This window comes from Pantherophis guttatus, chromosome 3 (assembly GCF_059756535.1).
Source record: "Pantherophis guttatus breed Tessera chromosome 3, ASM5975653v1, whole genome shotgun sequence".
Taxonomy (NCBI): domain Eukaryota; kingdom Metazoa; phylum Chordata; class Lepidosauria; order Squamata; family Colubridae; genus Pantherophis; species Pantherophis guttatus.
Genome location: NC_142065.1, coordinates 188,507,025 through 188,534,832, shown reverse-complemented (window position 1 = coordinate 188,534,832; position 27,808 = coordinate 188,507,025). Strand labels below are relative to the sequence as shown.

Genomic DNA, 27,808 nt, shown 5'->3' with positions numbered 1-27,808 from the left:
CGGCTTACAATGCGTTAAGCAATAGCCTTCATACTTTTGTATATTTATACAAAGTCAGCTTATTGCCCCCACAAACTGGGTCCTCATTTCACCTACCTTAGAAAGGATGGAAGGCTGAGTCAACCTTGAGCCTGGCGAGATTCGAACCTGCAGTAATTTTTTTTTTTTTAATTTGATTTATATGCCGCCCTTCTCCGGAGACTCAGGGCGGCTTACAGTGCGTTAAGCAATAGCCTTCATACTTTTGTATATTTATACAAAGTCAGCTTATTGCCCTCACAAACTGGGTCCTCATTTAACCTACCTTAGAAAGGATGGAAGGCTGAGTCAACCTTGAGCCTTGGAGAGATTCGAACCTGCAGTAATTGCAGGCAGCTGGTCTTAATAACAGGGTGCTTTAGACCACTGTACTACCAAGGCTCTTGCTCTCTTACTGTTAAATACTGTTAAAAAACTACATTATTCTCCCTCCTGGGCAGGAGGCGTGACCGCAACCAAGGAAGGGGCGCGGCGAGGAGCGGGGGGGGGGGGCGTGTCCCATTCCGGGCTCTGGCTTCTGGCGCTGGGGACGCCGCGCCTCAGACGGCCGGAGGGAGCTTCGCCGGGGCTGGGTTGAGCTCTACGCGCTGGTGCTGGCCGTGGGCGCCGAGCGAGGAGGCTGGGCGGGCGGGCGGGCGGGCGGGCGCTTTGCTCCGGGGCAGCCGCTCGCTCGCTATGAATGCGGCCCGGGCTCTGCTCTCCGCCGTGTTCCTCGCGGGTTTCTTCTGGGGGGACCTTCCCTGTTGCCAGCAGGCCACCATCCCCGCCGCCGCCGCGCCGTCTCTCCGGGAGTCCGGCAAGGGCAAACGGAGCTGCCGGGAAAGCCGCGGAGACTCGGCTAAAAAGGGAGCCGCTGCAAGCCAGGCGCGAGTGGAGCCCCACGAGTACATGCTCTCCCTCTACCGGACCTATTCCATCGCCGAGAAACTGGGCATCAACGCCAGCTTCTTCCAGTCCTCCAAAGCGGCCAACACCGTCACCAGCTTTGTGGACAGGGGGCGAGGTAAGAGGCTCAGCACCGCGGGCCGGGGGTCTTCTCGCCTGGACGCCCCCCACCCCCCACCCCTGCCCATCCCGGGCCGGTCGGCCAGCGGTTGATCCACGATCTCTCCCCCACCACCATCACCCTTCCCGCTGATCTACTATACCAGGGATCTCCAACCTTGGCAACTTAATTAGAAGCTGTGAAAAGAGCTACTGGGGAGGTTTAGAGGGGTCTCCAACCTTGGCAAGTTTAAGCCTGGGGGACTTCAACTCCCAGAATTCCCCAGCCAGCTTTGCTGGCTGGGGAATTCTGGGAGTTGAAGTCCCCCAGGCTTAAACTTGCCAAGGTTGGAGACCCCTGTTAGTTGGGCTCGCTCCAGTGCGCTTCCAGGCATCGCTTGCAAAGAACAGGCAGGTCGCAGGCTTTTACGCACCGCCACCCCGACAGGTTCTTTTCCTTATCCGGGCTTGGCCGCCGGGTAACATCAACTCACGGCTGCTCTCTGACCGCTTTGGGATGGGGTAGGGGGGTACAACAGCACCCCATACGTCTTCTTAGCCCACAGTGGCTAAGCTGGCTGGGAACGATGGGAGTCCTGGCGTAACGTGAATTTATTATTTATTTATTTATTTATTTATTATCTATTATCTATTATCTATTATCTATTATCTATTATCTATTATCTATTATCCATTATCCATTATCTATTTATTATCTATTATCTATTATTTATTTATTTATTTATTTAATTTATTTTTTATTTTTTATTTATTTATTATCTATTATCCATTATCCATTATCTATTATCTATTTATTATCTATTATCTATTATTTATTTGTTTGTTTGTTTGTTTGTTTGTTTGTCAAGCATCTATAAGATAACGGGTAAAAGTATAAACATAATGTGAATACATGAAAAGAGTAAGTAAAAAAGGAATATTAGGACAGGGACGGTAAGGCACGCTGGAATGTTTGCCTCTGTTCGGGGCGCGTTTGTGTGTAAAGGTTCCTATTAGCTGGGGTCTCCCGGTTTGGGAGTAAGCTTTAGGATTGCTTTGGAAGCAACTGTGCGCCAGAAATGGCGGGGAGGTGGGGGGGGGCTCCCTGAGTAAATAGCAGATTCGTTTGGGAATAAGCACACAGGTGATGGACTCTGGCGCTCGGTCCTAAAAAGAGCAGCGCCTTCTTGGGTGAATTGTTCAGGATGGGGGGCAAAAAAAACCCCAGCGTTGGGGTGTGTTTTTTTACACGTGGAAGCTTAATCTGGCTCGAGTGCGCACTTTCCTGCCCTGCTTCCTTTTTGTCATTAAGCCTGGGGGCACATTCACTTAGTAACAGCAGGAGTAGTAATGGTGGTGGTAGTAGTAATGCAACTCTTTCCACTGGCGTGCTTGGTCTAGAGCGGGAGTCGGAGAAGGTGCTTCTTCGGGTTAGCCGCGGAAGGGTCCCCGGGTCCCGACCTGCTTTCTTCGCTCTCTAGCCCCAATCCTGACGCCCATCCTTTTCTTCCTTATTCGCTTCGGTAAGAGACAAGCCTCTCTTTGCACCCCAGGGGCTGAATTCGACTTCGGTCCTTCCGACTTCGAAGGTTACGCCCAAGCAGGAAGAAGGAGTTGAAAAGCGCTTCGTTTTGCGCGTCCCGGATTTTTTTTTCGGGATGGAGGGGATGGATGAGGAAATTTACTTTTTCTTTTTCTTTCTCTTTCTTTCTTTCTTTCTTTCTTTCTTTCTTTCTTTCTTTCTTTTCTTTTTCCTTCCTTCCTTCCTTCCTTCCTTCCTTCCTTCCTTCCTTCCTTCCTTCCTTCCTTCCTTCCTTCCTTCCTTCCTTCCTCTCCTCTCCTCTCCTCTCCTCTCCTCTCCTCTCCTCTCCCTTCCCTTCCCTGAATTGCGGAGATCAGGCGCAGTTTCCGAGATGAAGGCGGGAAGTCTTCGCACACCAAACCAAATCTTGGGGTCGAGTGTAGAGCGCTTGACTTGCGTCTTCCCCTTACTTTTTCGTGCTTCACCGTCTGACTTCTCCTTTGTAGGGAAAATAGAGATTTCTGCTCACAAACCTCTGGCAATCCTTTGGGGCTCCACTCCGCGTCGCTTAGCTGCGCCAACTATCAATTATCGGTTAATTAAACGGCTCTCCCACGGAGTTGCGATTTCCGGAATCCTTCCCCCCCCACCACACACACACACACACACCTTTTCTAGTCTCACCCATCTCCCGGTTCTGATTTTTGTCCTCCAGACCTAAGTGAGATCCATGAGCTGTCCCGGAGGCTGAGGTTCAGAATAAATAAAAGGAAACCCAGCGTTCTAGTTCCAAAATATCAATTCTTTTAGGTTTCTGTGAATCATTGGGTCTCCGCCTAAAAAAACAAGGTGGTATCCTATAATGGGGGGAGGCGGCTTTGAAACAACTCCTAAACCATGGAGGGGGGAGACGAGACGAACCCCTCTTCCTTTGAGACGAGGCATGGATACTCTTATTTGCCGCTTGCTTCTTCGTGTCATTTATGGGGTCAACCAGTAATCGTTGCTACTACTTCCCCATAGCATTAATTTTACACAACCTCGCAATGTCCATAATGCTTACCATGCAACTCCAAAATTTAATCCGGGAAATTTTTGAGGAAGAATCAATGAAATTAGTTTGTCTACCGGAGGCCTCGGTGTACCGCAAAAGGGTTTGGGCGAGGGGATTTGAATTTCATTTCCTTGAAGATCCGTAAGAAAACTTTGTTCGGGGTGGGGGGAATGGGGACTTTGGAAGAGTTGATTTTGTCCTCCTTCTGGGGAAGAGTTAAGCCCCCTCCTGGGGGCGCCAGCATTTTTTCTGTCAAACCTGGAATTTGGCGGTGGTGCCCATCAGTGGCATTTTAAGTATGGATTTAGCATGGGCATATTTTTGCAGGACTTCATAGGAAGGCCTTTAAAGCCGAGATGCTGCGCTCATAGCTTCCCTCAGCTGGAATGAACCGAGAAAGAAAGCGTGCCAGCTTCTCTAGATTTGCAAGGGGCCTGGCCCGGGATCTCTCTTGCTTTTAATGGCTGATAATTTCATTTCAAAGGGTTAAGCTTCTCAGGAAAAACAAAACAAGAACACCACCGTTTCTTTGCCTCTCCCTCTAAGACATGCAAACGTCTTTCATTTCTGTACGCTTGTTTTCATTCTTGTTTGCCCAAATCGCGCCGTTCCCAGTGCCCCTTCTTGTGAGCAAAACAAGATGGTACTCTGGGATCTTCAGGACTAGGAAACTTTGGGGGGGGGGTTGAGTAGAGGGAGGGAGGGAGGGAGGGAGGGAAGGCGTCGCGCCCAAGCCTCCTGGTTGGACGGAGAGAAAGGCCTCCTCCCGCCCCCTGATTTTGATTTGATGTGTCAAGGCTGTGACCTGGCGCTGGAACTTCTGAGCATTAAGTCCCTGATTGGAGTGGTTCAGCAACGCGATCTAATTGAGCGCTGCTGTCATAACAGATCAAATAGTGTCTGGTCTCTCCTAATGAAGCCGGAGCTGCCGACAGCTCCGGATCAGTCCGACCAAGACTCCAGTGTCCCTCCGAAGGGGAAGACGCCCTCGGACGCCCCTCCCCACCAACGCTTCCTCCTCTTGTCCGTTATTTAAAGTCCAGCTCCCTCCAGCCGTCTTAGTTCTCCCGTTCGCCTGTTAATTGCTGAGACCGCTTAGCCCGTGCTATTTCTTTTTTCTTTTAAATTAAAGTCCTGAAAAGTCCCCTTCTTGCAGCCTGTCCGCTCTTCCGGGCTTCCTGCAAATTCTCCAACATGCCTCCCTTGAAGCTGCGGGAAAACCAGTGCGGGGAATGGCCGAAGTGCCACTTCAAGAGACGAAGAAAAAGGCAAACTCGAGATCCGATGCCCGGTCCTGCTTTTGGGTAGTTTCTCGCGGGAGAGACAGCAGCACAAACAGCAACCAGAAGGGTCGGTCTTATTTTTTTTTCCCCAAAAAAAGCGCCTTTCCTCGCTTCCCCAAAGTTTTCGAGTGTAGAAGGCGGCTTTGTGATTAACAATATTGGTTAAATGACGCCGCCGCGATGAAAAGCACAGCGCTTATTGATTGCCTCAGCAGGTGGCAGCACCTGGCTGGCACTGTCTGCGCTGGGAAGCTAAACGGGGGCAGGCTTAGTTAGCAGTTGGATAGGAGACCACTAAGCAATCCCGGGAGTTCCGGCTAAAGTGGGAAGGCTGCGCACCACACTAGACAAAGACCTCGGCAAAGAAAACCAGCCAGATTTGCCAGCTCCACCCAAATAAGCCTTTATTTTTTTTCAATACTTCTCCTTCTGTCCTTTATGTTCAGCAAAAACAGCAGAAGCTCCCTGGCTTGTCAGTCCGTTGCCTCCCTGCTTTTCGTCTCCGCTGGGGGACTCCCAAGGACTGGCCAGAAGTGCAGCGCCGCAGGTCGGTGGGCCGGTTACTTCCTCAGTTGCCCTCCAGTGTGGGCAGACCCATCCCGATAAAGGCTCTGCAGGACAGGAGGCGATTGGGAGCCGCGTTGGGTCATATTTCGTCTCTCTGCCCTCCCCCCCCCCCCCGGGCTGTCGGTTGAAAGTTCACTTCAAATTAGGGGGCTCAGGGTCAGGGGAAAAGCTGTGCTAGTCTAGATCTCCTCAAAGGCCTTTGGAGAAAATCCCAGGAATCTTGGATTGCCCCTACTTGGCGCCGGAGGCTTGGTCGCTTGCAAAGAAACGGAGCTAAGGGCGTAGCTTTGGGGTGCCCCGAAGATCGGATCCCCCTTCATCACTGTAGTTCCCTCACCGACACCCTGCCTTAGTCTTGGCTTGCTTGAAGCCATTGGGGAGGGGGCTCTTACTCATTGAGCTCTTACTTCTAAAATCGACCTGAAGGACCGCACTCTCCAGATTCTCTAATCCCGCTCAGTCCAAAGGGATCTTTCGAGATCCCTTTGGACTAGGAGCCTGGTGGCGCAGTGGACTAAGTGCTGTTAAAGTAGCACTTAGTTGCCAGCTGCCTGCAATTACTGCAAGTTCAATTCTCACCAGGCTCAAGGTTGACTCAGCCTTCCATCCTTCCGAGGTAGGTAAAATGAGGACCCGGATTGTGGGGGCAATCAGCTGACTTTGTATAAAATAAGAACACCGCTTGGGGGGGGGCGAAAGCCCTACTAAGCAGGTATATACAAAAGTATGAAGGCTATTGCTTAAAAGCATTGTAAGCCGCCCTGAGTCTCCGGAGAAGGGCGGCATATAAATCGAACTAATAAATAAATAAAATCTGCTTCTTAGTAGGCGCCGGATGACAGGCTGCCTCCTTGGCTGAAACTGCCTTAGCTACCAAGGTCTTCAACCCGCCTCACCCGTTAGTCAAAAGAGTCTAAGGCGGAAGGGTTCAGCGGTGCCTTTAAAGATAGCAGGTTGCATCAAAACAAGTGTATGTGTGTGTGTGTGGGGGGGGGGGGAAATCTGTGTGGAATCGGGGAAAGTTTGAACACAGATGCTAAACTTCAGAAATCGGGGTACGGGGCTGTAAACGGTAAGCTTCCAGTTTACCTCCGGGCAGTTGGGTAAGTCTAGTCTCAGAAGGAGAGGCCTCTTTTTGCTCTGCCCTCCTAAAATCCTATGGGACGCCCCTATTCTCCTGGATATCACCTTGGCTGGCGCTGCCCTCTTTTCCTCTTTTCCTCCGCGAGTCGGGGTTTTTTGAAAGTAAAGCGCTTGGCTTCCCCCCACCCTCCTCAGTGAAAGTGAGCGCAGAGTTTCTGGAGTCCAGGGTTGCTGATGTCTGAAGAAATCCGGGGCTGGTTTGGGGTTCTCTATGAGCAAAGCAGGTTGGCGCATTTGCTAGGATGGAATAAACCAGCCTTTTCCAACAGCCTATCCATCGGCTGATTTGGATGTCAATCCCATTATTCCCAGGGTTGAGAGAAGTCTGTCTAGATCAGTGTTTCTCAACCTTGGAAGCTTGAAGATGGGGGGACTTCAACTGGAAGTTTCTGGGAGTTGAAGTCCCCCCATCTTCAAGCTTCCAAGGTTGAGAAACACTGATCTAGATCCATCCTGAACTAAAGGGATCCGGACTGGGAGGCGTTTTCCTGCAGCTGTTCTTGGTCGTGGCTGGCGGGGGGAGAGGCCAGGCGACTCCCGCTTTGAAATTCTGAAACTCGGCGGGTTTCTAAGCGGATCCTCGGACTGGCCGGTGGGGCGCCCCCATCGTGACCGCGCCTTTTCTCCAGTGATAGTTGCGCGCAGTTCTTGAGTGACCTTGAGGTCTGTCGGAGGGGGCCTTTTGGGAAAAACGCAACGGAGATCAGAGGGCCGGAGTGGGGCAGAAGAGTCGACACCCCAAATAGAGCAAGGAAGTAGAAAATCGGGGAGAGGAGAACCTAATAGAAGAGTCCTCCTTCTCTCCCCCCCCCCATTACCCCATGGATCGCTTCTGGACCCAAGATTAGGAACCTTCTCAAGCAGCTGACCGGTCTGTAACGTGGGCATTGTTGAGCCGAATTTAAGCTTGCTTATTTGAGCGTAAGCCTCCTTCAGGTCGGTAGAACTTATTCCTGAGAAACGAAATCCTGTTTGTACTTTGATATAAAAGCGGTTGAACTCGGGAGGCCTCGTATCCGTCTCGGGGTCGCGCTGCGGGCAATTGTCCTTGGGAGTAAGTGCGTGTGACTCTCCGCCTACATTTTTGGGCAGGGAGGAGGGCAAAAAGAATTTGCTATCCGATCAGCATGCTCAGACTTGCCTGGAATTAGGGTTGGGGGTGCCTGGGCTCGTTCCCGGGTGGTGTCTCCAGGAGTGGGGTTTTGGGAGCGGTGAGTGGACCGATTTGCGCCAACCAATCTCTTCCTCTTTCTTTCTTTTTCACTTCCTTTTTTTTTCCTTTTCTTTTTTTGTTTCTCCTGCGCTGTCTCGAAATGTTGAGCTCAGGCGTCTAAGGCGGTGTTTTTCAAACGTGGCAACTTTTAAGATGTGTGGACTTTAACTGCCAGAATTCCCCAGTCAGCATTTAAATGAAAAATCTTAAAAGTTGCCTCCTTTGAAAAACACTGGTGGGATGTGATGCGCCCGCCTATGCCCAGAATCAGTCCTGGAAAACGTGTTTCATTCCGACCAATATTGTGGCCTCGGAACCTACTAATGTCAGAAAAGTCATCCCATATATTTAGGCTTGCACAGCGATCGGCTAAAATGTGGTTGGCTCGTTTGTTGGGGTCCTCTGCGGGGAGGACTGAAACACCTGCTCCACCCCAAAGCCCAGCTCTTGGGGCAACGTGCACTATTGTCGTGTGTCGATTTCCTGGCCTGGCCTTCGCCCTCGAGAGTTGGGGAGGCCTCGTTGACCCACGAAGTCCGTTCAGAAGGCTGCGAAGGTCTCCAAGGAAGCCAGCGCGTTGTACCCGAAGCCCCTTCGTAGTCCGATCCTCTCTCTTGCCTTCCACGGGCGCTTCCTTCTAAGCTCTTGGGCCGTAGAGATGCAGGGCTTTGAGAAGAGGCCGTTTCGCGGGCTTGAAGGTGGATTCTTTGCAGGCGGGGATTTCCTTCCCAATGACCCCAGTTCTGTTAAGAGGAAAAAAAGGCGGTTAGGGCAGGTTGGAGACCTTCTCCGCTATTCGATTACCTCTTCGACCAGCGATTGTACGCCCAACTATTCTGAAGGAGCTTCGTAGTTGAGAAAAATACTTTCGTCATAATAATCCTTTCGCCATAGCCCTTTACCCAATGTTATTCAAGCAGGTGTTAGACTACAACTCCCATCAGACCCAACCAACAGCCTCCAAATTGAAGGGAGAGAAGGACAAAGGGAGAGAGAGAGAGAGAGAGAGAGAGAGAGAGAGAGAGAGAGAGAGAGAAGTTGGTTTTCCTTTTTAGACTTTGGCAAGCCAGGTTGTTTCAATTCCATTCTTAAATTGTGAGCCCAACGTTGTGAAGCCATATATCACCCTGGCGCCAGGTATGCCTAAAAAAAAGCAACTGCGCCGTTTTCAACCACCCTGGAGAATGGTGTGTGTGTGTGTGTGGTGTGTGAGGGGGGAGGGAATTCCCTCCGGGCAGAGCAACCCCACCTCATCGCTCCCAACTAGGCGCTCTTCTCTTCTGGGATTCCCTCCCGCCTCTCTTTCTCTTAAATGCGGGGCCAGGGGTAGTAGCTATGCCGTAGGAAGAGAGATCTTTAGCGGCGTCGACAGGCACCGCTCGTCTCCGGGAACCGCCGATCGCACATACAAGAAAAGATCCTTTTGTTATACTGTATTTGGAGACAGAAACGAGTTTAAACAACGAAGGAACGGAGTGTGGGTTTTTTTGTTTTATTTTATCAAATAGGCTACGACAATCAGGTCTGTTAAAACTATAATATTAATATAATATAATATAATATAATATAATATAATATAATATAATATAATATAATATATTATAATATATTATAATATATTATATTATATTATATTATATTATATTATATTATATTATATTATATTATATTATATTATATTATATTATATATAATATAATATAATATAATATAATATAATATAATATAATATAATATAATTAATATATATAATACAATACAATACAATACAATACAATACAATACAATACAATACAATACAATATATAAAATAAAATAAAATAAAATCTTAGTTGAAAAAGAAAGCAATGGCGCCAGAAAAATTTGGGGAGCGGGGAAGCGGTGTTGGTGAAGGGCGAAGCACCTGCTCCCACCAAACGCTGGGCTTTAGAGTCACACTCCATCCCGCAAACTTCCCTTTCAGGCAAAATTGCACCCGAGGCTGTTTTCCTGGGGTACCGGGCCTTTCTTTGAAAGGACGAAGAAGGCCTCTCTGAGGCTGGAGGGCGACAGGCCAAGACCAACCATCCATCTTCTCAACGCCGCGGCCCCGCTCGATCCCTAAAGCACACGTTGCCTCCGCCTGAAGCCGCCTTGAGTTTCAAGGCTGTGTTAAACTCTTGGATACCGTTTTGTGGGCTGCCGTCTTGCTCTTCTTTCCCATAGGAAGCGCGCCCGAAGTCGATGGGGTTTCTTTCTAAAATACCTGCTTTGCAAACTGCTTGTGCAAACTGCTTAGGCAATTGCTTCGTCGTCTTGACTGATACCGAATTCAGATTTATAATTCCTCCGCCTTCCTCCCTTTTCCTACGCTCCGCCAGCTTTCCTTTTCCTTTTCCAAAGGTGTTGAGATCAATGTGGAGCTGCTCCAATTTGGTCAGTCAGCTTGGCTCCTGTTTGCAGTGTTTCTCAACCTTGGAAGCTTGAAGATGGGTGGACTTCAACTCCCAGAATCCCCCAGCCAGCGCTGCTGGCTGGGGGATTCTGGGAGTTGAAGTCCACCCATCTTCAAGCTACCAAGGTTGAGAAACACTGTGTTAGAGAAACTGAATTCGTTGGACACCGCCTGTCCTCCTTTGGTTGCATCGCACTGGTTGAGCCCGCGGGGGATTTGAGAGGCTTTGGCTCAGGCTGGTCTTTGAAGTTTTTCCTTCTAAAACGACCCAACCAGCCAGGATTTACTATTTGATGCTTCTAATGGTCTTACTTGGGCGTTTCTCGTATCTTATAGGAGACAGTATGTTTTGATTAGAGGGAAGGTATCAATAAAGATTCTCTTAATCAAAGAAGCGACGCCTTTCATTCCCCCACCAGCTTCAGTCCCTGAAACACACACCCCTATTAAAGGAAGATACAATTTAATCATGTGGAAACTTGGGGAGAGTGTTTTAGATATATTTAATTCATCCTTAAACCTTCAGGGCCTCTATTGCGGGCACAAGATGAAGAAGTGGAAGGGAGGGAGGGAGGGAGGGAGGGAGGGAGGGAGGAAGGAAGGAAGGAAGGAAGGAAGGAAGGAAGGAAGGAAGGAAGGAAGGAATAAAACAGATTGCAATGAAGAAACGCTGCATGTTTTTCTGTTGGCACTTCAGCTATGGAAAGATGAATGAATTTATCAAGCCTCCTTTTTCTTTTTTAAATTAATGGAGATCCTTTAGGTTAAGTCTTGCGTGATCCACCCCTCATTTTTGTTTATTTGTTTCCTGCTTTGGCAAGTGACAATGGTCTGGGAGAAGGAAGAACCAGAGAGAGCGATTACAGAGGTGGACTTTGCTTCCCTGGAGAAGGGCCCGGCAGCCTGTTATCTTTCTCCACCTTCCTGCTTCTTCTCTGGGTGGGAGAAGTTCCCCAGCCGTCCTGCTCCAAAGGCCCACCAGAGGAGACTCGGACCAATCAGCTCCCGGTGCTGGTGTGTCCCCTTGTTTTGAGATTTCTGTCCGGAGAGAGGTCAGTCCAGAAGCTGGCCAGAAGCCTAAAGTTTGGCGTCTTCAGGGGACTAGAGCTGTGGGAAGAAAGAAAAGACTTTCTATCAGGCGACCTCCGGTGCTAGAAAGGATTCCTGAGTCACTTTCATACACCGCGAGTGGAATGTTTTCTTTTTCTACATGTTGTCCCATATGACTTATCAACCCACGGCATAACCCTAAGCCTGTGAGACTAACGTTGACATAACTGTATAGCTGATGTGCTGATCTTCTACACTCGTGGAATAGGGTCTTGGCTCTGAAAAATCCGATTTCCCCAAGTTTACAGCTGCCTAGTTCGGCGATCCTCCTCCTCCAAATATTCAATATACCTCCTAAGCTTTTCTTCCATTGAAGCTCCGCCAAGACTTACTGGCAGGAAGGGCGTGAATTGGGAAGGAAGGTGGAGAAGATTCCTTTCCATCAAGCCGGCAGTTCTACATAGAGCGGAGACATTGCATTGGTGATAGCAACAGGCAGCCTTCCCTCCGAATCTAGGAAAAGCCCCAAAATAGTGGGGGTCTTTCTTTCTTCTCTGAACAACTGGACAAGATGGGATCTGGGGAGGCTAAGAGAAAAACAGTGCTGACCATTGTTATCTCGAGAGATTGTTAGAAAGAGGAAAGGAGACATTTGAGCGGGACGTAGCCTCCTATTCACAGGGATTCTCTCCCTCTCCCTCCCTCCCTCCCTCCCTATCTCTCTCTCTCTTTCTCTCCCTCCCTCCCTCTCTCCCTCTCTCTATCCCATCCATCCATCCATCTCATCTGTCATCATTTATGTATGGTTGGAAATGGGAAGGTATTTCTAAGCTTTTCTTCCATTGAACTCTCTTCATTCGTTTCAAATATTCTGCAGCTTTACCAGAGATGATAAAATACACTTCGTGGTTCCGTTAGAAGATATTCTGTGTGTCTCGTGAAAAATAAATGCCCTGCTTTCCTTCGCTCGCTCGCTCTCTCCCCCCCGAGGCCTGTCTGCTTCTGCGCCATCCCAGAAAGGGCCGTTTGATGTCTCTCCGCCATCCCTCGGAATACCTGCTTTGCAGGCCATCTTCCCCTTTGCCTTGTATCAGCCTCCTTATGGCAACTTTGAAGGTGGCATTTTAAATCACATGTTTTTTGGGGACCGGGGAGATTTCCGCTAGCGGGAAATCTATCTGTGACCGGAGGCAGATTTACAGCCGCTTCGGAACAGGGAGGAAAAAAAGCGCTTTCCTTGACGTGTCTTTTATTTGCCAGATAAATATAGCACTGCTTTAAAAGAAAGAAATCCAATAGCAATATTAATAGTCCACTTTTCCTTGGGGAGGCTAGTATCATCCAAGGTGGAAAGCCGGGCGCTCTCGGGCGCAGCAGTTGGGTGGGTGGGTGGGAAGTTAGAACAATTAATCAGTGGAACAACTTGCCTCCAGAAGTTGTAAATGCTCCAACACTGGAAGTTTTTAAGAAGATGTTGGATAACCATTTGTCTGAAGTGGTGTAGGGTTTCCTGCTTAAGCAGGGGGTTGGACTAGAAGACCTCTAAGGTCCCTTCCAACTTTGTTATTCTGAAAACCCTCCGAACCCTCCGAACACTTTTTCCTGTCGCGGCTGTTCCTGTAGAAGGCCGCGGTGTTTCTTTCCGCCAGTCACTAAGAAGACCCCCGACGGGACTTTTGGGGCGCTTATGGGAAGCGACGCTTGAAACAGCCCTTCTTCAGAGGCGGCCCGGTTCTTTTCGCCGCTTTTTGAGCTTGGAGGAAAGGGGAGCCAAGAACTCCAAGCGCAAGGCATTCTCCACTCCTGGGGGCGTCGTGAAAGGGAAAGGCCGTCGAAGAGAAAGAAAACTTCGAGGTTTGGGCATCTGGCACGTAGTGCTGCCATCTCCAGAGGAAGTGGGGCCCGAGTGCCTTTGATTACAACGAAGTCGGCGGAGGGAAGGAGCGAGCGAGGCAGGAACCTTTAACGCTCGAACTTGGCCATGCCGTGATTTGAGGGTAAAGTGATGCCAAGCCTTGCCTTTCGTTGAGAAAAGCAAGCAAGCGTCGGGAATGAGATGGCTTGCCAACTAGGCTCTCAGCCAGTTGTGGTGAGGCCCCTCAGGGTACAAGGAAACCCTTGCAAATTAACTCAAAGAGAAATGCAGCTAATATATTTTAAATGGTTTAATTCTAGTACTGGAGTAAAAATACCGCCTGCAGGTACCTTCTCGGTAAAGAAAAGAAAAAAAAAAACAGACCAGAAACTAGCAGTGGAATCCACGTATTTTTCTACACTGAAAAAAATAGATGAAGTTCAATAAGGCTTATTCTCAGTGTATAGAAGACTACAACCTTTTCTTCTTTCTTCCTTTTTAGTAGTTGCAAATACAGGGGCGGACTGGAACATCTCAGAGAAAAGACAGTTTGGAGAAGTTTTGCTGAGGATTAATTTCTTCAGGAAGTACTGTTATAGAAATATGATTTTTTATCCTCACCCTTCCATTAACCATAAACTTGCCTTGCATTGGAAAGCAGAAACAATTATGGAAGGAGACAAAAGGGATTCCAGTAGGGAATTGAAAAACATTCCAGCATCACCCTTGAGATGTTCAAGATGTTCAAGGAATGAAGATATTTGCCCACAGTTAATATATCCATGGATCAACTTCAGTTGTAATTGATGCTGCTATCTCAACTGGTATTAAAGGCTCTATTCTATGATCTATTGAAAAATGAAGGCAGGAGTTCACTCTTCATTGAGTTTATGTAGAATTAAGTTTCATCCAACAAAGCGTGATTGACTTTCTCTGTTCTCACAATGTGTAGGGGGGAAAGTTGTTAGCAGGTCATTGCTTATGGCATCTGCCTGAAGAACTTTTGGAGAGAGAGAGAGGAGGGGAAAAAAAGGAGGGAGACATTAGGTTGGAAATGTATCTCATGCAAAATTAAATGTCTAGGGCTTGTTTAAAACATTTCTCCCCAAATTCTCCAAGGATGGGCCACAAATATAAATACAAATTGTCCCAAACATATTTCCTTGAAATTAAGTTTCATTGCCATCACTGAATTGTCTTAAATTGAAACTCTGCTTAGTTTACAGATTTGTATCTCAATTATTACTGGCTGGAAGATGGTGGTGATGGCATAAAACTGCTTCAGTGTAGAAACTGTGCATCTTCACTCTTAGAATTAAGGAGTATACTTAGGAATATATTCCTACTCAGAAGGAAGCAATGTTGGCTTTCTTTGTGACAGTATGAAACCTTAGTTAGGCTTTGAAAAAACAGGATAGAAAGTATTGATGCTTTTGAACCTTAGTATTAAAGAAGATTCCTGGGAATACTATGAATGGAAAGAGAAAGAAAGAAAGAAAGAAAGAAAGAAAGAAAGAAAGAAAGAAAGAAAGAAAGAAAGAGAAAGACATCACAGAACAAATCAGAGTTCTTACTTGAAGCTTCAACTATCTTATTTTGTGAAGATCTCTGGACAGATCTGTAATGCTGGGAGAGGTAGAAGGAAACAGAAGAAAAGGAGAACCAAAAACAAGGCAGCTAGGCTTGATTACAGCAAAAATTGGTGCACTATTGGAAGATTTGAAGAGCCAGGTTGGAGACAAATCACCCCAGGGAAAACCTATCTACATGGTCAACCTCAACTTGATGGCACATATTCCATCAGCAATCAATCAATCAATTGCAATGCTGAGTTCAGGGACTGACTGCTGATTCAATCTTGAGTAGGATCAGATTACAAAACTGACAGGGTGGAAGAGCTGCACTGAATTCAGGAGGAATTACTTCAGACTAAACCTATAAAGGGTGAAAAGAAACCAGCATCCTTCAATTCCCCTGTGGACAGCAGGCCATTCTAAATTTACCAGAAGTGTTTCACAACTTCAGAAAAATCCAGGGTATCCAAAGAAGTTGAACTAAGGAGGGTGGGAGTGCAGTGGGGAGCAAGGCAGGGTGCGGAGGGAGAGTCTCGCCAAGGCGAGAATTATGGTATGATGTCATTTCAACATGTTAACTAGGATTCCACCAAATAAATCATATGTATTTCCAGCCGCCCTTAAGCTACTTTCTTGCAAGCAGGGTCAACTGAAGTAAATGGAATGTAATTCTGCCTTAGTGGATTTAGAAATAAAGGAGTAGAGATCTCTGTTACACACACACACATACACACACACACAAATACACAGACTACTTTTAAAGGAGGAGCCACAGTGATATTATAGCCAAGGGCTAAGTTTTAGATCCATGTATGAATAATCACGGTAATTGGCCTGAGCGAAAGCAGAGGCCAGATCAGCCTGCTTTCAAGTTGATGCCCTCCAGATGTGTTGGGACTACATGTACCAGAATGACCAACACTGGGATTTTCTGGCTGAGAATTCTGGGATTTGCAGTCTCAACCAGGCCCCTTTTAAGTTTCTGACCTTAAGAAAACCAGAAACAGAATGTCCACCATGCCTTCCTCACCTTCTTATTATTTTTGCATGCTACCCCATTTTGTTTCTCTGTTGTCTTTACTGTTTCCACAAATTCTATAGGCTGTACATACATTTTCAAAAATTGCAATTTATGCAAGATGTTTGTTTGGTTCAGTGGTGGGATTCAAATTTTTTTACTACTACCGGTTCTGTGGGCGTGGCTTGGTGGGTGTGGCATGGCTTGGTGGGTGTGGCTTGGTGGGCATGGCAGGGGAAGGATACTGTAAAATCTCCATTCCCATCTCACTCCAGGGGAAGGTTATTGCAAAATCTCCATTTCCTCCCAATCAGCTGGGACTTCGGAGGCAGAGGATAGATGGGGGCGGGGCCAGTCAAAGGTGGTATTTATCGGTTCTCCGAACTACTCAAAATTTCCGCTACTGGTTCTCCAGAACTGGTCAGAACCTGCTGAATACCACCTCTGGTATGGTTGCTAACCAAGATCATATGATGTCTCTTATTTTTTTTACTCATCAGAAAACAAAGTGTTGGTGTTAGGGTGGTTAGAGGTCTGATTGAGGGACAAGCAGTTTTGTTATGGACCATCCTGACAATGCAACAGGAGAGACCTGTTTGAAGATTTGTCCCAACTCCTCCATTAGAGGCTCAATTATTAGGCATGAGGGGGAGGGGCCCTTCTCCTGCATTGGGTTCAAGTGTTGATATCTCATGCTTTTTGGCTCTCTGGGTATTTACAGAATCAGACACAAATTTCCCCAGGCTTTTAAGTATCCATGTTTTTAGCATGCTTTTTACATTTGTAATAGTTTGCATTGAGTTAAGTGCAGGAGTGGGCTCTACTTACCTTTACTACCGGTTCGCAGCAGGAGCGTGCACAGATCCATGTGGTGGGAGGGTGGAGCTTCCCGATGGTTTTACTACCAGTTCTATAGAACTGGAATGAACTGGGAGCAACCTACCACTGGTTAAGTGCTTGTTTGAGCAGAAGGGCAGAGAATAAATGAAAATAAATAAAAGGCTACATGAGATTTATCCACTGAATACAATAATTTAATAAAAAAGGGAGTTTGAAGGGATTTTCACAAGACTGAAATTGCTCCAGTGAGCCTGTTTTAACTCATTGCTTTTCTTGCCCTGAATGAAAATTTTAAATTCATTGGATCATTTCAAATATAGAACCCAAATTTAGATTATCCTTTCTGGGGCGAAGTCTGGGGCCTGAGCCATTGGTCCCTCTATAAATACAAAATCTAAGAAAATCTAAATCCAGCTTCTGAGAATAGCAATAATCCAGACCAATTATAGCATTTTTCTCTGGTGATATATATTGGCATTCCTTTTAGTGTTGTTCCTTAACTTCTTTATTTATTTATTTTAAAAAAACTCTTATTATTTTGGGTGGGGTTTATTCTGAGATAATGTGATGAGATTACAGCTTCAGATGTACAAGGGAGCCACCTAGGAGCAGTAAGTTTTTGAAGTAAGCCTAGCAAAAGTCCCTGTCTTAAGATATAGAGCTATTTTACTCATGTCATGTGGCCATATGGTAGGAACCACATTTCCAAAGTTTTAAGAGACTGGTGTTCCCCTTTCTCTTTATCCATCTTATCATCAAACTATGTCAAAAAAACCAGCAAAAAGTGAAATTATTACCAAAGCTTTTGCTTTATATCTTTAAACATCTTGTTTCATTTATGGATTTAGCTATGAATCTTAGCACATGAGAGAACAAAACTCAAATTAGTCCAGCTGGATGCAAAACAGGTTATCTGAAACATTACTGGAATTTGATACAGACTAAAAAATTCAGTGTTTCTTTTTAGTGAATGTTATTCACTAAATTCACATTTTAATCTATCTGCCTACTTAACCACTGATACAACTGAAATAGTCTCAGCCCTGGGCAGCCACAGGGTGGGGCAAAGTGACAGAAAATGGCAGGACCCTGCATCTTGACCTAACCTTGGTTCACTACAGATGCCAATGGTCTCGGCCTTTATAATCTGCTGTAAAAATATTGAATTTCCTTAAGCCCTGTTTGGGTCAGCCAAAAGAATGAATTAATGAGGATAGAAGAGGCCAACCAAAGGCAATTCAAGAGTTAGGCCCTTGCTTCATTTTTAGTTTACATTGGCATCAAATTGTCCTGGCAACCCTTCACATGACTCCAGCTTTATTTTGCTCTGAGCCAACAATTAAAGCAGTTTTGTGCCATTTCTCCACATTCTCAATTTAACTAGTTTTTCCTGCTCGAGCTGGCAGAGTCTCACTGCAGTTACAAGCTGTGCAAAATCCGCAAAACGCCACTCCTTTCTGGGAAGTGAGGTCAGATGACCTGCTCCTGGGAGTTGCCACAAATATACCTTTTCCATGTGAGGAAATGTGGTCATGTTCTCTAACCTCTGGCTGTCAGGCTTCCACAACTCAGCATTTGGCCTGGATCTAATTGGGGATTTGGCTAATACCTCCTTTTTCTAGGGTTCTCCCCACCATTTGGGTATTATTGATTGACCCATTTCTACAATGGGCCTTCCAGTAGATTTGCTCGAAGGCAGGGGTCTCCAACCTTGGCAACTTTAAGACTTGTGGACTTCAACTCCCAGAATTCCTCAGCTGGGAATTCTGGGACTTGAAGTCCACAAGTCTTAAAAGTTGCCAAGGTTGAAAACCCCTGCTCTAAGGTGAATTGTGTGGGCAACCTGACAATTATGTGTATTGCTGTTACTGCATAATCATCTGTGATTTTGAACCACATTTATAAACAGCTGTTGCTTTCCAAGCATCTTAGGCTGTAACTCCCATCACTCTATCACTACCTCTGTTTGGGGATGATGGGACATAAGGAATGCATATAGAGGATATGAAGTTCTGAAATCTGAGAGGCTTAAAAACAGAACAGCAGAGAAAAAAACACCATTGCTTCTGCTGTTCATATAGGGGAATGGAAGAACTGTAAAATGGCATCAGGACAGATGCATTGTCCTGCCATTCCTTGTTGTAAGATCCTGATTTGTGCATGTTTTCATGCCAACAGATAACTTCATCTAAGGGGAAGAGTGGCAACATTGGAGGGAGATTAATATATACTATCAGGATACTGATGAGCTATTCTCCAATGTCAGCCGTGAAGTATTGTTACACATGCTAATGAGGACAGCACAGTTAGGCACTGAGCTGTTACAGGTGTTACAGATACAGAATTAATCCATCTTTGTCAAACCATCAGAGGTGTGTAATGTATGATGTCCATCATTCACAGGCACCAAAACCAGACTGCTCTAAATATGAGGGAGCCAGTATACCTTATACTTACATAATTGTACATATTTTGCATTTTTACACTGATAATTAGATACATGCAGTGAGCAGTCTATGAATTCTTCAAAACCAGGCCACATAAGACTTTCCAATTTGTATAACAACTATTACTACCTGTCCCTTTCTAATATATTGTTTGTAAATCCCTCAGAGTCTCTTAGGTGAAAACGGCAGTGTAGAAATTTGAGAAATACATAGATACGTACGTATGTAAGTATGTACATACTTACTGTACATACATACATTTAGTCTGACTCAGTTTGTTCTCGGGGCTGAAGTAGTAATGGGTGAAGGAGTTCGTCTTCCAGCCATGTCATTTGGAATGATGGGTGTTTTAGTCAGAATCCATCAGCAAGGTGTCATTTTGGAGAATGTTATTCTAATTTTCTATTTCTGTTAGAAGGATGAGGAATATGTATTATTAATGAAGTGTGCTGATAATTCTTAGCATGTGCAAATCCACTTCCAGATCTTTGTATATAGCTTGCACTTTTTCACTTGCTGTAGCTGGTGGTACAGGTAATCCTTGATTTGCAACTATTTGTTTAATGACTGTTCAAAGTTACAAATGGTGCTGAAAAAAACATGAGTTATGACCAATTCTGTAATTATAATCATCCCAACATCCCAACAGTTATGTGATCAAAATTTGGTGCAACTTGCTTAATGACCACATTGATTAGTGATGGAAGTTCTGGTCTACTTGTGATTATAATTTGAGGACTACCTGTATCTGACATCTAATGTCTACTTCAAAACCAAACCTGCCCTTTCAGGATTAGAGGTTATCTGCTTCAAGCCAGCTAACAGATAAGGCTACTACCCATTTTTTCCCAGCAGGCTGATACATATTTTAGCAACTGAGCAGAAGGCACATACCCAACAGTGATGGGGTTCTTTCTTCAGAGGGCAGAATTAGGAAAACAAGAGCCACACATTGGTTCCAAGCACTGGTTTAGATTCAACAGCAGCAAGGGTTGGGAGTCTATATTAATCTATATTAAATGCCAGGGATAATGGGAGTTGCAATCCAAGACATCTGGAAAGCCTCAGTTTGGAAAAAGGATGAGCTAGCAAAGTGAGGTTTAGAACAGGAATAAAGGGGTTCTTATTGGATGGCTTTGGGCCAATAACTCTCTCTTAACCCAGAAGAGTTACTCACCTTTGGCAATCTCCAGGTGTGTGAACTTCTACTCCCAGAATTCTCAGTAACCACTCTGCTGGCTGGCTGTGAGTTGGCCCACCCATCTGAAAGTTGCAAAGATTGGGGAAATACTAACCTAACAAACACCTTAATTTTGTTCAGTTAAAACCTGATAATGACATTATCTGGAGCTTTTTACGGAGTATGGAATACTTTAAAAAGGATAAGAAACACTGCAGGATTCTGTCTTGTCTTCCCCTAGTTTACACAGACTAAAACTTACTTTGCAAATATGACATTGCTCAGTATCCAAAATAAAATTCTTCTTTGGTAGTATTTTTTAAAACATAATATTAGGGGTGACAAGAGGTGCTATTACTGGTGTTACTTCTTGTGCATATCTTTGTAATTCTGAAACTTCCATGGTTCTAAGTCAGAAAAAAGCCCCTTGGGAGAGCTTACTCATGCCATTCTTTGGAAATGAATTGAAGTGTGAGAAGCTAGAGAAACTGCAGACAGCTGTAAAGAAGACTATGTAAAGGAACATGATTCTCTTGGCCATCTCTGAACATTTTTTAAAAAACAGTCTTGTCCTTGGAAAGAATTTCTAAAGCTAACTGTCTTTCATCGCTGAAGATACAAAGAAATGCAAAGGAGATTCCCTGCCCAGCATTAAGCAGCCTAGTTTGAACCATAATTTCATATAAGAAATGTGGTACTCAGACCTGAAAAGACATCAATATTTCATACACTAATTTCTTTGTTACCACAATGGCCAGTATTGAGCACTTAATAGAACCCATTAAGAATCTTGGATACATGTTTACTCAGAAATCAGCTTCACTGAGATCAATGATGTTTTTTGACAATATTTAAAAGCATAACTGCATTCTAAACTTCTTTCAAAATGTTCTTTATTTATATTTTTAATACAGTTGTTGATTTCAAATATGATTTAGCAATAATTTCATATTTACACAGTGAAATAGGTATCCAGCAATCTGGACTGAGCAATCCCTACTCATTTCAGCACTATGCTACATAAGTGCAGTGACTATATTTTCTTGGAAAAAATAAAGAACAAACCAGAAAAGGGGACAAGTCTGAAACAGGTTCATAAGGATAAAAAAAATAACTTTCCTTTACAAAGACAATTCAAGAGCAAAACCAAGAAAAACTGTTCAAAAATGTATAAAAAGGTATCTAAAATTAAACAGCATGTGTAAATTTATTTTTTAAAAGACAGTTCAATTTCTGTATTTTTCACATAAATGTAAAATACTGTGCATCAAGTGATTAAATGACCAAAATAAAAGGGAAAAGTGAATTTAAAAAAAACCTGACAGCTTTCTGAAATAACGGACTGTCCTTTATATAATAAGGGAGAAAGCCACAGTTTTTTAAAAAAATCTAGGACTGGCACTGAGATCATAATATGAACATTATATTGATGTTTGGGCCCAGTTACTTTTCAGGGTTCTTCTGAAACTATCTTGGAGGAATCATAAAAGATCAACCTAAGAATACTACACATCTCAGTTTATTTATTCCAAAGTACATTTGCAGGGAAACAAGTACAGAGTTGCAATCAAAATGTGTTAGAAAAGAACTGGCAATCAATATCTACCTTTATCCTACTAAAAGATATGGAACAGGCCCTCAAGTTTCCATGGGGATAATTCCCGCTAGAATTCACAGTGGAGTTCAAAGAAAGTCTGCAAAGCACTTTGCACCAGTTGGAAGTAAGTCCCATGTAATTTGATAAGATACTTATAGGATCGCAAATGCTGCACTGCCATTTATGCATACATAACCTGGGCTTTTATTAACTTGTCTGTTAAACATGCAAGACTTTCTAAGACATTTAAAACACCCCATCAACCACTAACTCTCAAGGATTAAAAGGACATTGCCATCCAACCATTAGGTATCTCCTTGCCTAATAGACATGACAGATTTAATCACTCCAACAACTTAAAGGTAATACCTTTCCCTTAGCTTTGCCTCAGTGTTGGTAAAGTGGCCCTTTGTTCAGCACAATGCAACAGTCCTCAGTGCCACTGAAACTGCCATTGGCCCCTTTAATTATGTACTGAGGGATCAGTATGGCAGCCAAAACTCTAGTCTGCAAATACTTACAGGCAGAGTCTATTTCTTAATAAAAGACATAGCATCAAGCACGTAAAGCACACAATCTTAGGAGAGGCTTCAAGGCCTATTTCAAAGGTGCCGATTGTGGAATTCAAAACAAAGCATCAAATTGCAGGGATGGATAAAATCCACAAGCCAAAGAAACAAGCCGCAGAACACTTTTCTATCCTTAAAAGAGGAGAATTATTATTCCCACCATGTTTTTAAACAGGAAGTACTATTAGATGACCAACATATTTGCTACTGGCAACGTGGTTGAATTTGTACATGGCATTAAAGTCACAATCTGCTGATGAAGCCAAACACAACAAATGTGTTTGGGTTCACATTTGCAAAGTCAGAACCGAGTAAAATAAATGACGGATTAACACAGTGTGTGAAAGCAACCTTTCTCTTGCTAGCTTACCTGAAGATATCCCGGTTCCCATCATAAGCATCCTTTTGATACTCTATTCCCATTTTTCCAAGTCGTCTGATTCAGAGCTTTTAGTTTAAATATATATATTGACTACAAATATTACTGGTGACCCTTGTAATCAATAAATGATCAGGACTATTGCAGCTGCATCTCAGCTGGAGACTCATGGTTACAATATTTGTTGGTGATATTACTCCCAAAAGACATACAAGTTTTACTACTGGTAGCTCTTGAGGAAAAACTTGAAGAAAGGGAGAAATTCTGTATTTGCCAACTTATAAAGCTTTGTATTGGCAAGTAGAAAAATAGAGGTGACCTGATTTGCTTTTCATAGCCTGCATTTTGCACACAGATGTTTTAAAACAATAAAAGAAATATTCCAATGTGATTACTGTACTTTCCTGTAAGCCACAAATAGGAACTCAGATTTTTAAGCAATGAAAAGTGAACATACATTGCCCAAAAGATGCTGTCATTATGTGTTTCTTTTAACTCTCCATTATTCCAATTTGGGAAAGGGGTGTGCTTCATTTTGAAAACACACTACAATGAAGAAATGGATTCATCCCTTAATATCCTGTCTGCCTGGTAACTGTGAAAATATACAGTAATCCAATTTGAACACCAAACGTAAACAGATTTGAGTCCCCAACATTCTAGGCAAAAGCAGTAATGCCAGATAAACTTAACTTTTACAGAGCCAAAGGAGTACAGCATGAATGCATTCTATACTTTGCACTAAAAAGGCTACTGTATTCTAGGAAGTTCCCGGGCTTTTGATAGGCTCCCTGTTTCAGTAACATAAATTATGTACATAAATTGTACATAAATGGTGAGGAGGTGGAGAGGGTTGGTAGTTTTAAATTTCTGAGTATTTATATCTCGAAGGACCTCTCATGGACTATGAATGTTAACATGCTTGTGAAGAAGACACAGAAGAGATAGTACTTCCTGAGAATGCTCAGGAAGATGAATCTATCTCAAAATCTACTTCTGTCTTACTATCACAGCACCATTGAGAGTGTCCTGACATACGGCATTCTTGCATGGTATTGGAGCAGCTCTGTAGGAGACAAAAAGGCTCTAGAGAATCATTAAAACTGCCCAGAATATAATCAGACTCGAGCTACCAGCTCTGGATGACATCTTCGAATCTTGCTGTTTGAGAAAGTTGCATAACATTTTCAGAGACTCTTTCCATCCTGCTTACAATTTTTTTGGACTCTTGCCTTCTGGCAGAAGACACAGAACAATTAAAACTTGGACCACACGTTTTCTGAATAGTTTTTATCCCAGAGCTATAATTGCACTCAACAATGAACTAAAGGGCCACCATCAGTGAGCTGTTGGACAGTATTACTCGGTCTGTTGTGTGGATGTTTGGGTGGTTTAGGGGTGGGGAACTGTGGTGGGTGGGAGTGTGTCTGGAGATTGTTGTGTGTATTGAACCTGGTCTTTTGAGTGTTAAGTGTTAAAATAATAATAATAATAATAATAATAATAATAATAATAATAATAATAATAATATTACTACTACTACTTATTACTTATTATAATTATATATGACAGTATACACAGCAAACAAGATGACCATGCTGGATTTCGTATCCCAAATCACTAGTTGAACACTTCCCAAGCATTTAGGACTGCGTGATGTATCGGCGGATTATGCGAGCAGATCCCAGTAAGGTGGCCTTCTGCAGCTGACCAATGGTGATCTTGTCAGCACCAATTGTTTTTAAGTGCTTGCCTAGGTCTTTAGGCACAGCACCCAGTGTGCGGAGTACCACTAGAACCGCCTGCACTGGTTTATGCCAGAGTCTCTGCAGTTTGATTCTCAAGTCCTCAAGCTATTATTATTATTATTTAATCTTTGGTGAGATTCACAGCCTTTGAGGCTGGTTAATAACTCAGCAACTCGAGTCCTAACCAAGGACCTAGGAACTGTTAAGGTATCCTTGGAGGATGTAAGCTGTTCCGAGTAAGGTGGTTTTTTGTAGAGTCAAAATGTTCAAGTCCAGCAAATTTAGGATTTCTAAATAGCGAGGTAGCCCTTTGGGTATTGCTCCAAGGGCTCCAATTTTTATTATTATTATTATTATTATTATTATTATTATTATTATTATTATTATTTTGTTGGAGAAGAGCCTTCAGTTTCTGGAGTCCCTTCCCTGTCCCCTCTTGCACAAGGGTACCAGAAAGTGTCCTCCACACCTGGACAAGCCTCCCCCCCTCACGTCGGCCGTTGAAGTTCTCCCTTAAGAGGTATCTAACTGACGGCAATTATGTCTTTTTTTTTTATCTTGCAGACGATCTTTCGCCCAGCGTTTTAAGGAGACAAAAATATTTGTTTGATGTATCGACCCTCTCAGACAAAGAGGAGCTGGTGGGGGCCGAGCTCCGTCTCTTTCGGAAAGCCCCCGGCGATCCTTTCTCCAAGGCTCAGACAGGCTTGGCCCGCCTGCAGGTCTCGCCCTGCCTTTCGGGCCGCCGCCTGGACTCCCGGACTCTGGACTTGCAGGAGGCGGCGCCCGTCCGGCCCGGTGGCGGCAACAGCGGCAGCAGCAGCGGCGGCGGCGGCGACTGGGAGGTGTTTGATGTGGGGCAAGCTTTACCGCCCCTCCGCGGGCCCTGGAAGAAGCGGCAGCAACTTTGCCTGGAGCTGCGGGCCGTCGGGGGGACTCGCTCTCAGCCCCACCCGCAGCTGCTGGACCTGCGGCCCTTAGGCCTGGGCCGAGGCGCCCGCGCCCAGCAGGAGAAGGCGCTGCTGGTGGTCTTCAGCAAGTCGAGGCGGAAGAACCTCTTCGCCGAGTTGAGGCAGGAACCGGGAGCCCGGTCTCCTCTTCCTCCTCCTCCTCCGCCGCCGCCACACGCGGCCGCGCTACCTTGGGAAGCGCCGGCTCCCGTCCAGCTCCGCTTGCAGGCCCGCCGCATGAAGCGCGCCGCTTATAACAACCGGCACGGCAAGCGGCACGGCAAGAAGGCGCGGCTCCGGTGCACCAAAAAGGCGCTGCACGTGAACTTCAAGGATCTGGGCTGGGACGACTGGATCATCGCCCCGCTCGAGTACGAGGCGTACCACTGCGAGGGCGTGTGCGACTTCCCGCTGCGCTCGCACCTGGAGCCCACCAACCACGCCATCATCCAGACCCTCATGAACTCCATGGACCCGGGCGCCACGCCGCCCAGCTGTTGCGTGCCGGCGAAGCTGACGCCCATCAGCATCCTCTACACCGACGCCGGGAACAACGTGGTGTACAAACAGTACGAGGACATGGTGGTCGAGTCCTGCGGGTGCAGGTAGCGGCGCGCCTCCGTCCCCGGCTGCCCGTCCCCCCCGTCGGAGCGGAAGGGCGGACGAGGAAAGCCTCGGGGAGCTTACACGGCGGAGAGCGAAAGAGTGTCGGAAAGACGCGCGAGGGAAAGACGGACGGAACTCGCGCCACGTGCGAGCCCCTCGCCCCGCACTGGGGAAAGGATTGGGCGGTCCGGACTGCGCCTGCGCAATGTCTGCTTCGTGTGTTCGAGTTCCTGCTTCTAAAGCAGGGGACTCCAACCTTGTCGACTTTAAGCCTGGTGGACTTCAACTCCCAGAATTCCCCAGCCAGCAAAGCTGGCTGGGGAATTCTGGGAGTTGAAGTCCACCAGGCTTAAAGTCGACAAGGTTGGAGACCCCTGTCCTAAAGAGCCGGGAGAAAGAGAGAGAGAGAAAGTACAATAGCTGACGCCGTTTTGGGAACAGCCTCCATGCCTCCGCGTCCAGGCCAAGCCGTCTCCCCTAGGATGGGAGATTTTGCTCCGAAAACACGTGGCGAAAGTTGCTCTTGAAGGCTTCCTCGATCGATGTCTCTCCTCGACTGGAGGCTGGAACTACCCAAGCGAGTAGTGCGACTCGTTTTGCAGAAATTAAGCCTTTGATTTTTGGATCCGGAAACACAACATGTTCTGGGATAATTCCCTGCCCTTGCTACTTTCCTTGTAGTAGATATCCTTGCAGTTCCTGGAAGAATTTTTTTTTTCCCTAAAAAAAAAATAATAAAAAAAATATGGAGAATCAGGGAGGTTACCCAAGTCTCTTAAGAGAGGCAACGTGGGGAGTGGTGGTGAGAAATTGACTTGTGGGAACTAGACAAAGACACGTGTCGTCGGTCACTTTCGTAACTGGTGCTAGCCTCGTGCACTCCTCTCGTTGGCGGACCTTGGCTTTTACATTCAGGTTTTAAAACGGACTTCTTTTACTTTTTCTCCCTGCTCCCGTGTCGTTCACCTGTGCTGTTGCGGACGATCTGCGTTGAAGCGGCAATCGGTGGTTTCTAATTTGTGACTTGAAGGCAAGGGAAGAAATAGAGGAGGCAAAACTGCACCGCTTCCAATGCAGGATTCCGTTCCAAGAATGTAATCCTGGTATTCTCTTCTAGGCTCTGCTTTTAAAGAGAAAAAAGTATTAGGAAAAGCAAGTGTGGAGAAAGTTCAATTTGACAATCCTTGAGTCCAGAATTGTTTCTGTGTTTCCCTTACAAATATTTCCATCCTGAAACTGATTAAATACTTCCTTCTTCCTCTAAATAAATGCATAAATAGAAAATCGGTTCCACTCTATAATTATTAGTTAGGTGGCTGATCTTTTAAATGTATTAATTAGAAGCTGTGGAAAGAGCTACAGGAGGGACATACTGGGAAGGTTTAGAGCAGGGGTCTCCAACCTTGGCAACTTTAAACCTGAAGGACTTCAACTCCCAGAATTCCCTAGGCAGCTTTGCTGGCTGGGGAATTCTGGGAGTTGAAGTCCCCCCAGGCTTAAAGTTGCCAAGGTTGGAGACCCCTGGTTTAGAGGGTTATGAAGGAGCTCCTTAATTTCAAAATTAGGAGGAGAGCCTTCTCTGTGGTGGCACCTACCCTTTGGAACAATCTACCCCCAGAGATACGAGTGATCTCCGACCTCCGGACTTTTCGTCGGGCCCTAAAAACTCATCTCTTTCAGTTAGCTGATCTCTCTTGATTTTATGATTTTATGGTTGGTTTTAAATTTTGATATGGATTTTAAATTGATAAATTTT

General features: G+C 45.4%; 1 protein-coding gene across 1 annotated transcript; it reads left to right on the top strand.

Moving 5' to 3' along the window:
* The first annotated feature begins 586 nt into the window (after positions 1–586).
* On the top strand, positions 587–26,311 carry GDF6 (growth differentiation factor 6). Its single transcript, XM_060681894.2, has 2 exons — positions 587–1,042; positions 25,061–26,311. The coding sequence occupies exons 1-2, from the start codon at positions 715–717 to the stop codon at positions 26,053–26,055; spliced, it is 1,323 nt and encodes a 440-aa protein (XP_060537877.2). The 5' UTR covers positions 587–714; the 3' UTR covers positions 26,056–26,311.
* The last annotated feature ends 1,497 nt before the right edge of the window (positions 26,312–27,808 follow it).

Excerpts from the sequence above, each read along its gene's own strand:
- GDF6 (XM_060681894.2), top strand. The coding sequence starts at position 715 with ATGAATGCGGCCCGGGCTCTGCTCTCCGCCGTGTTCCTCGCGGGTTTC. Across the intron at positions 1,043-25,060 it reads CTTTGTGGACAGGGGGCGAG|ACGATCTTTCGCCCAGCGTT; the intron begins GTAAGAGGCTCA and ends TTTATCTTGCAG.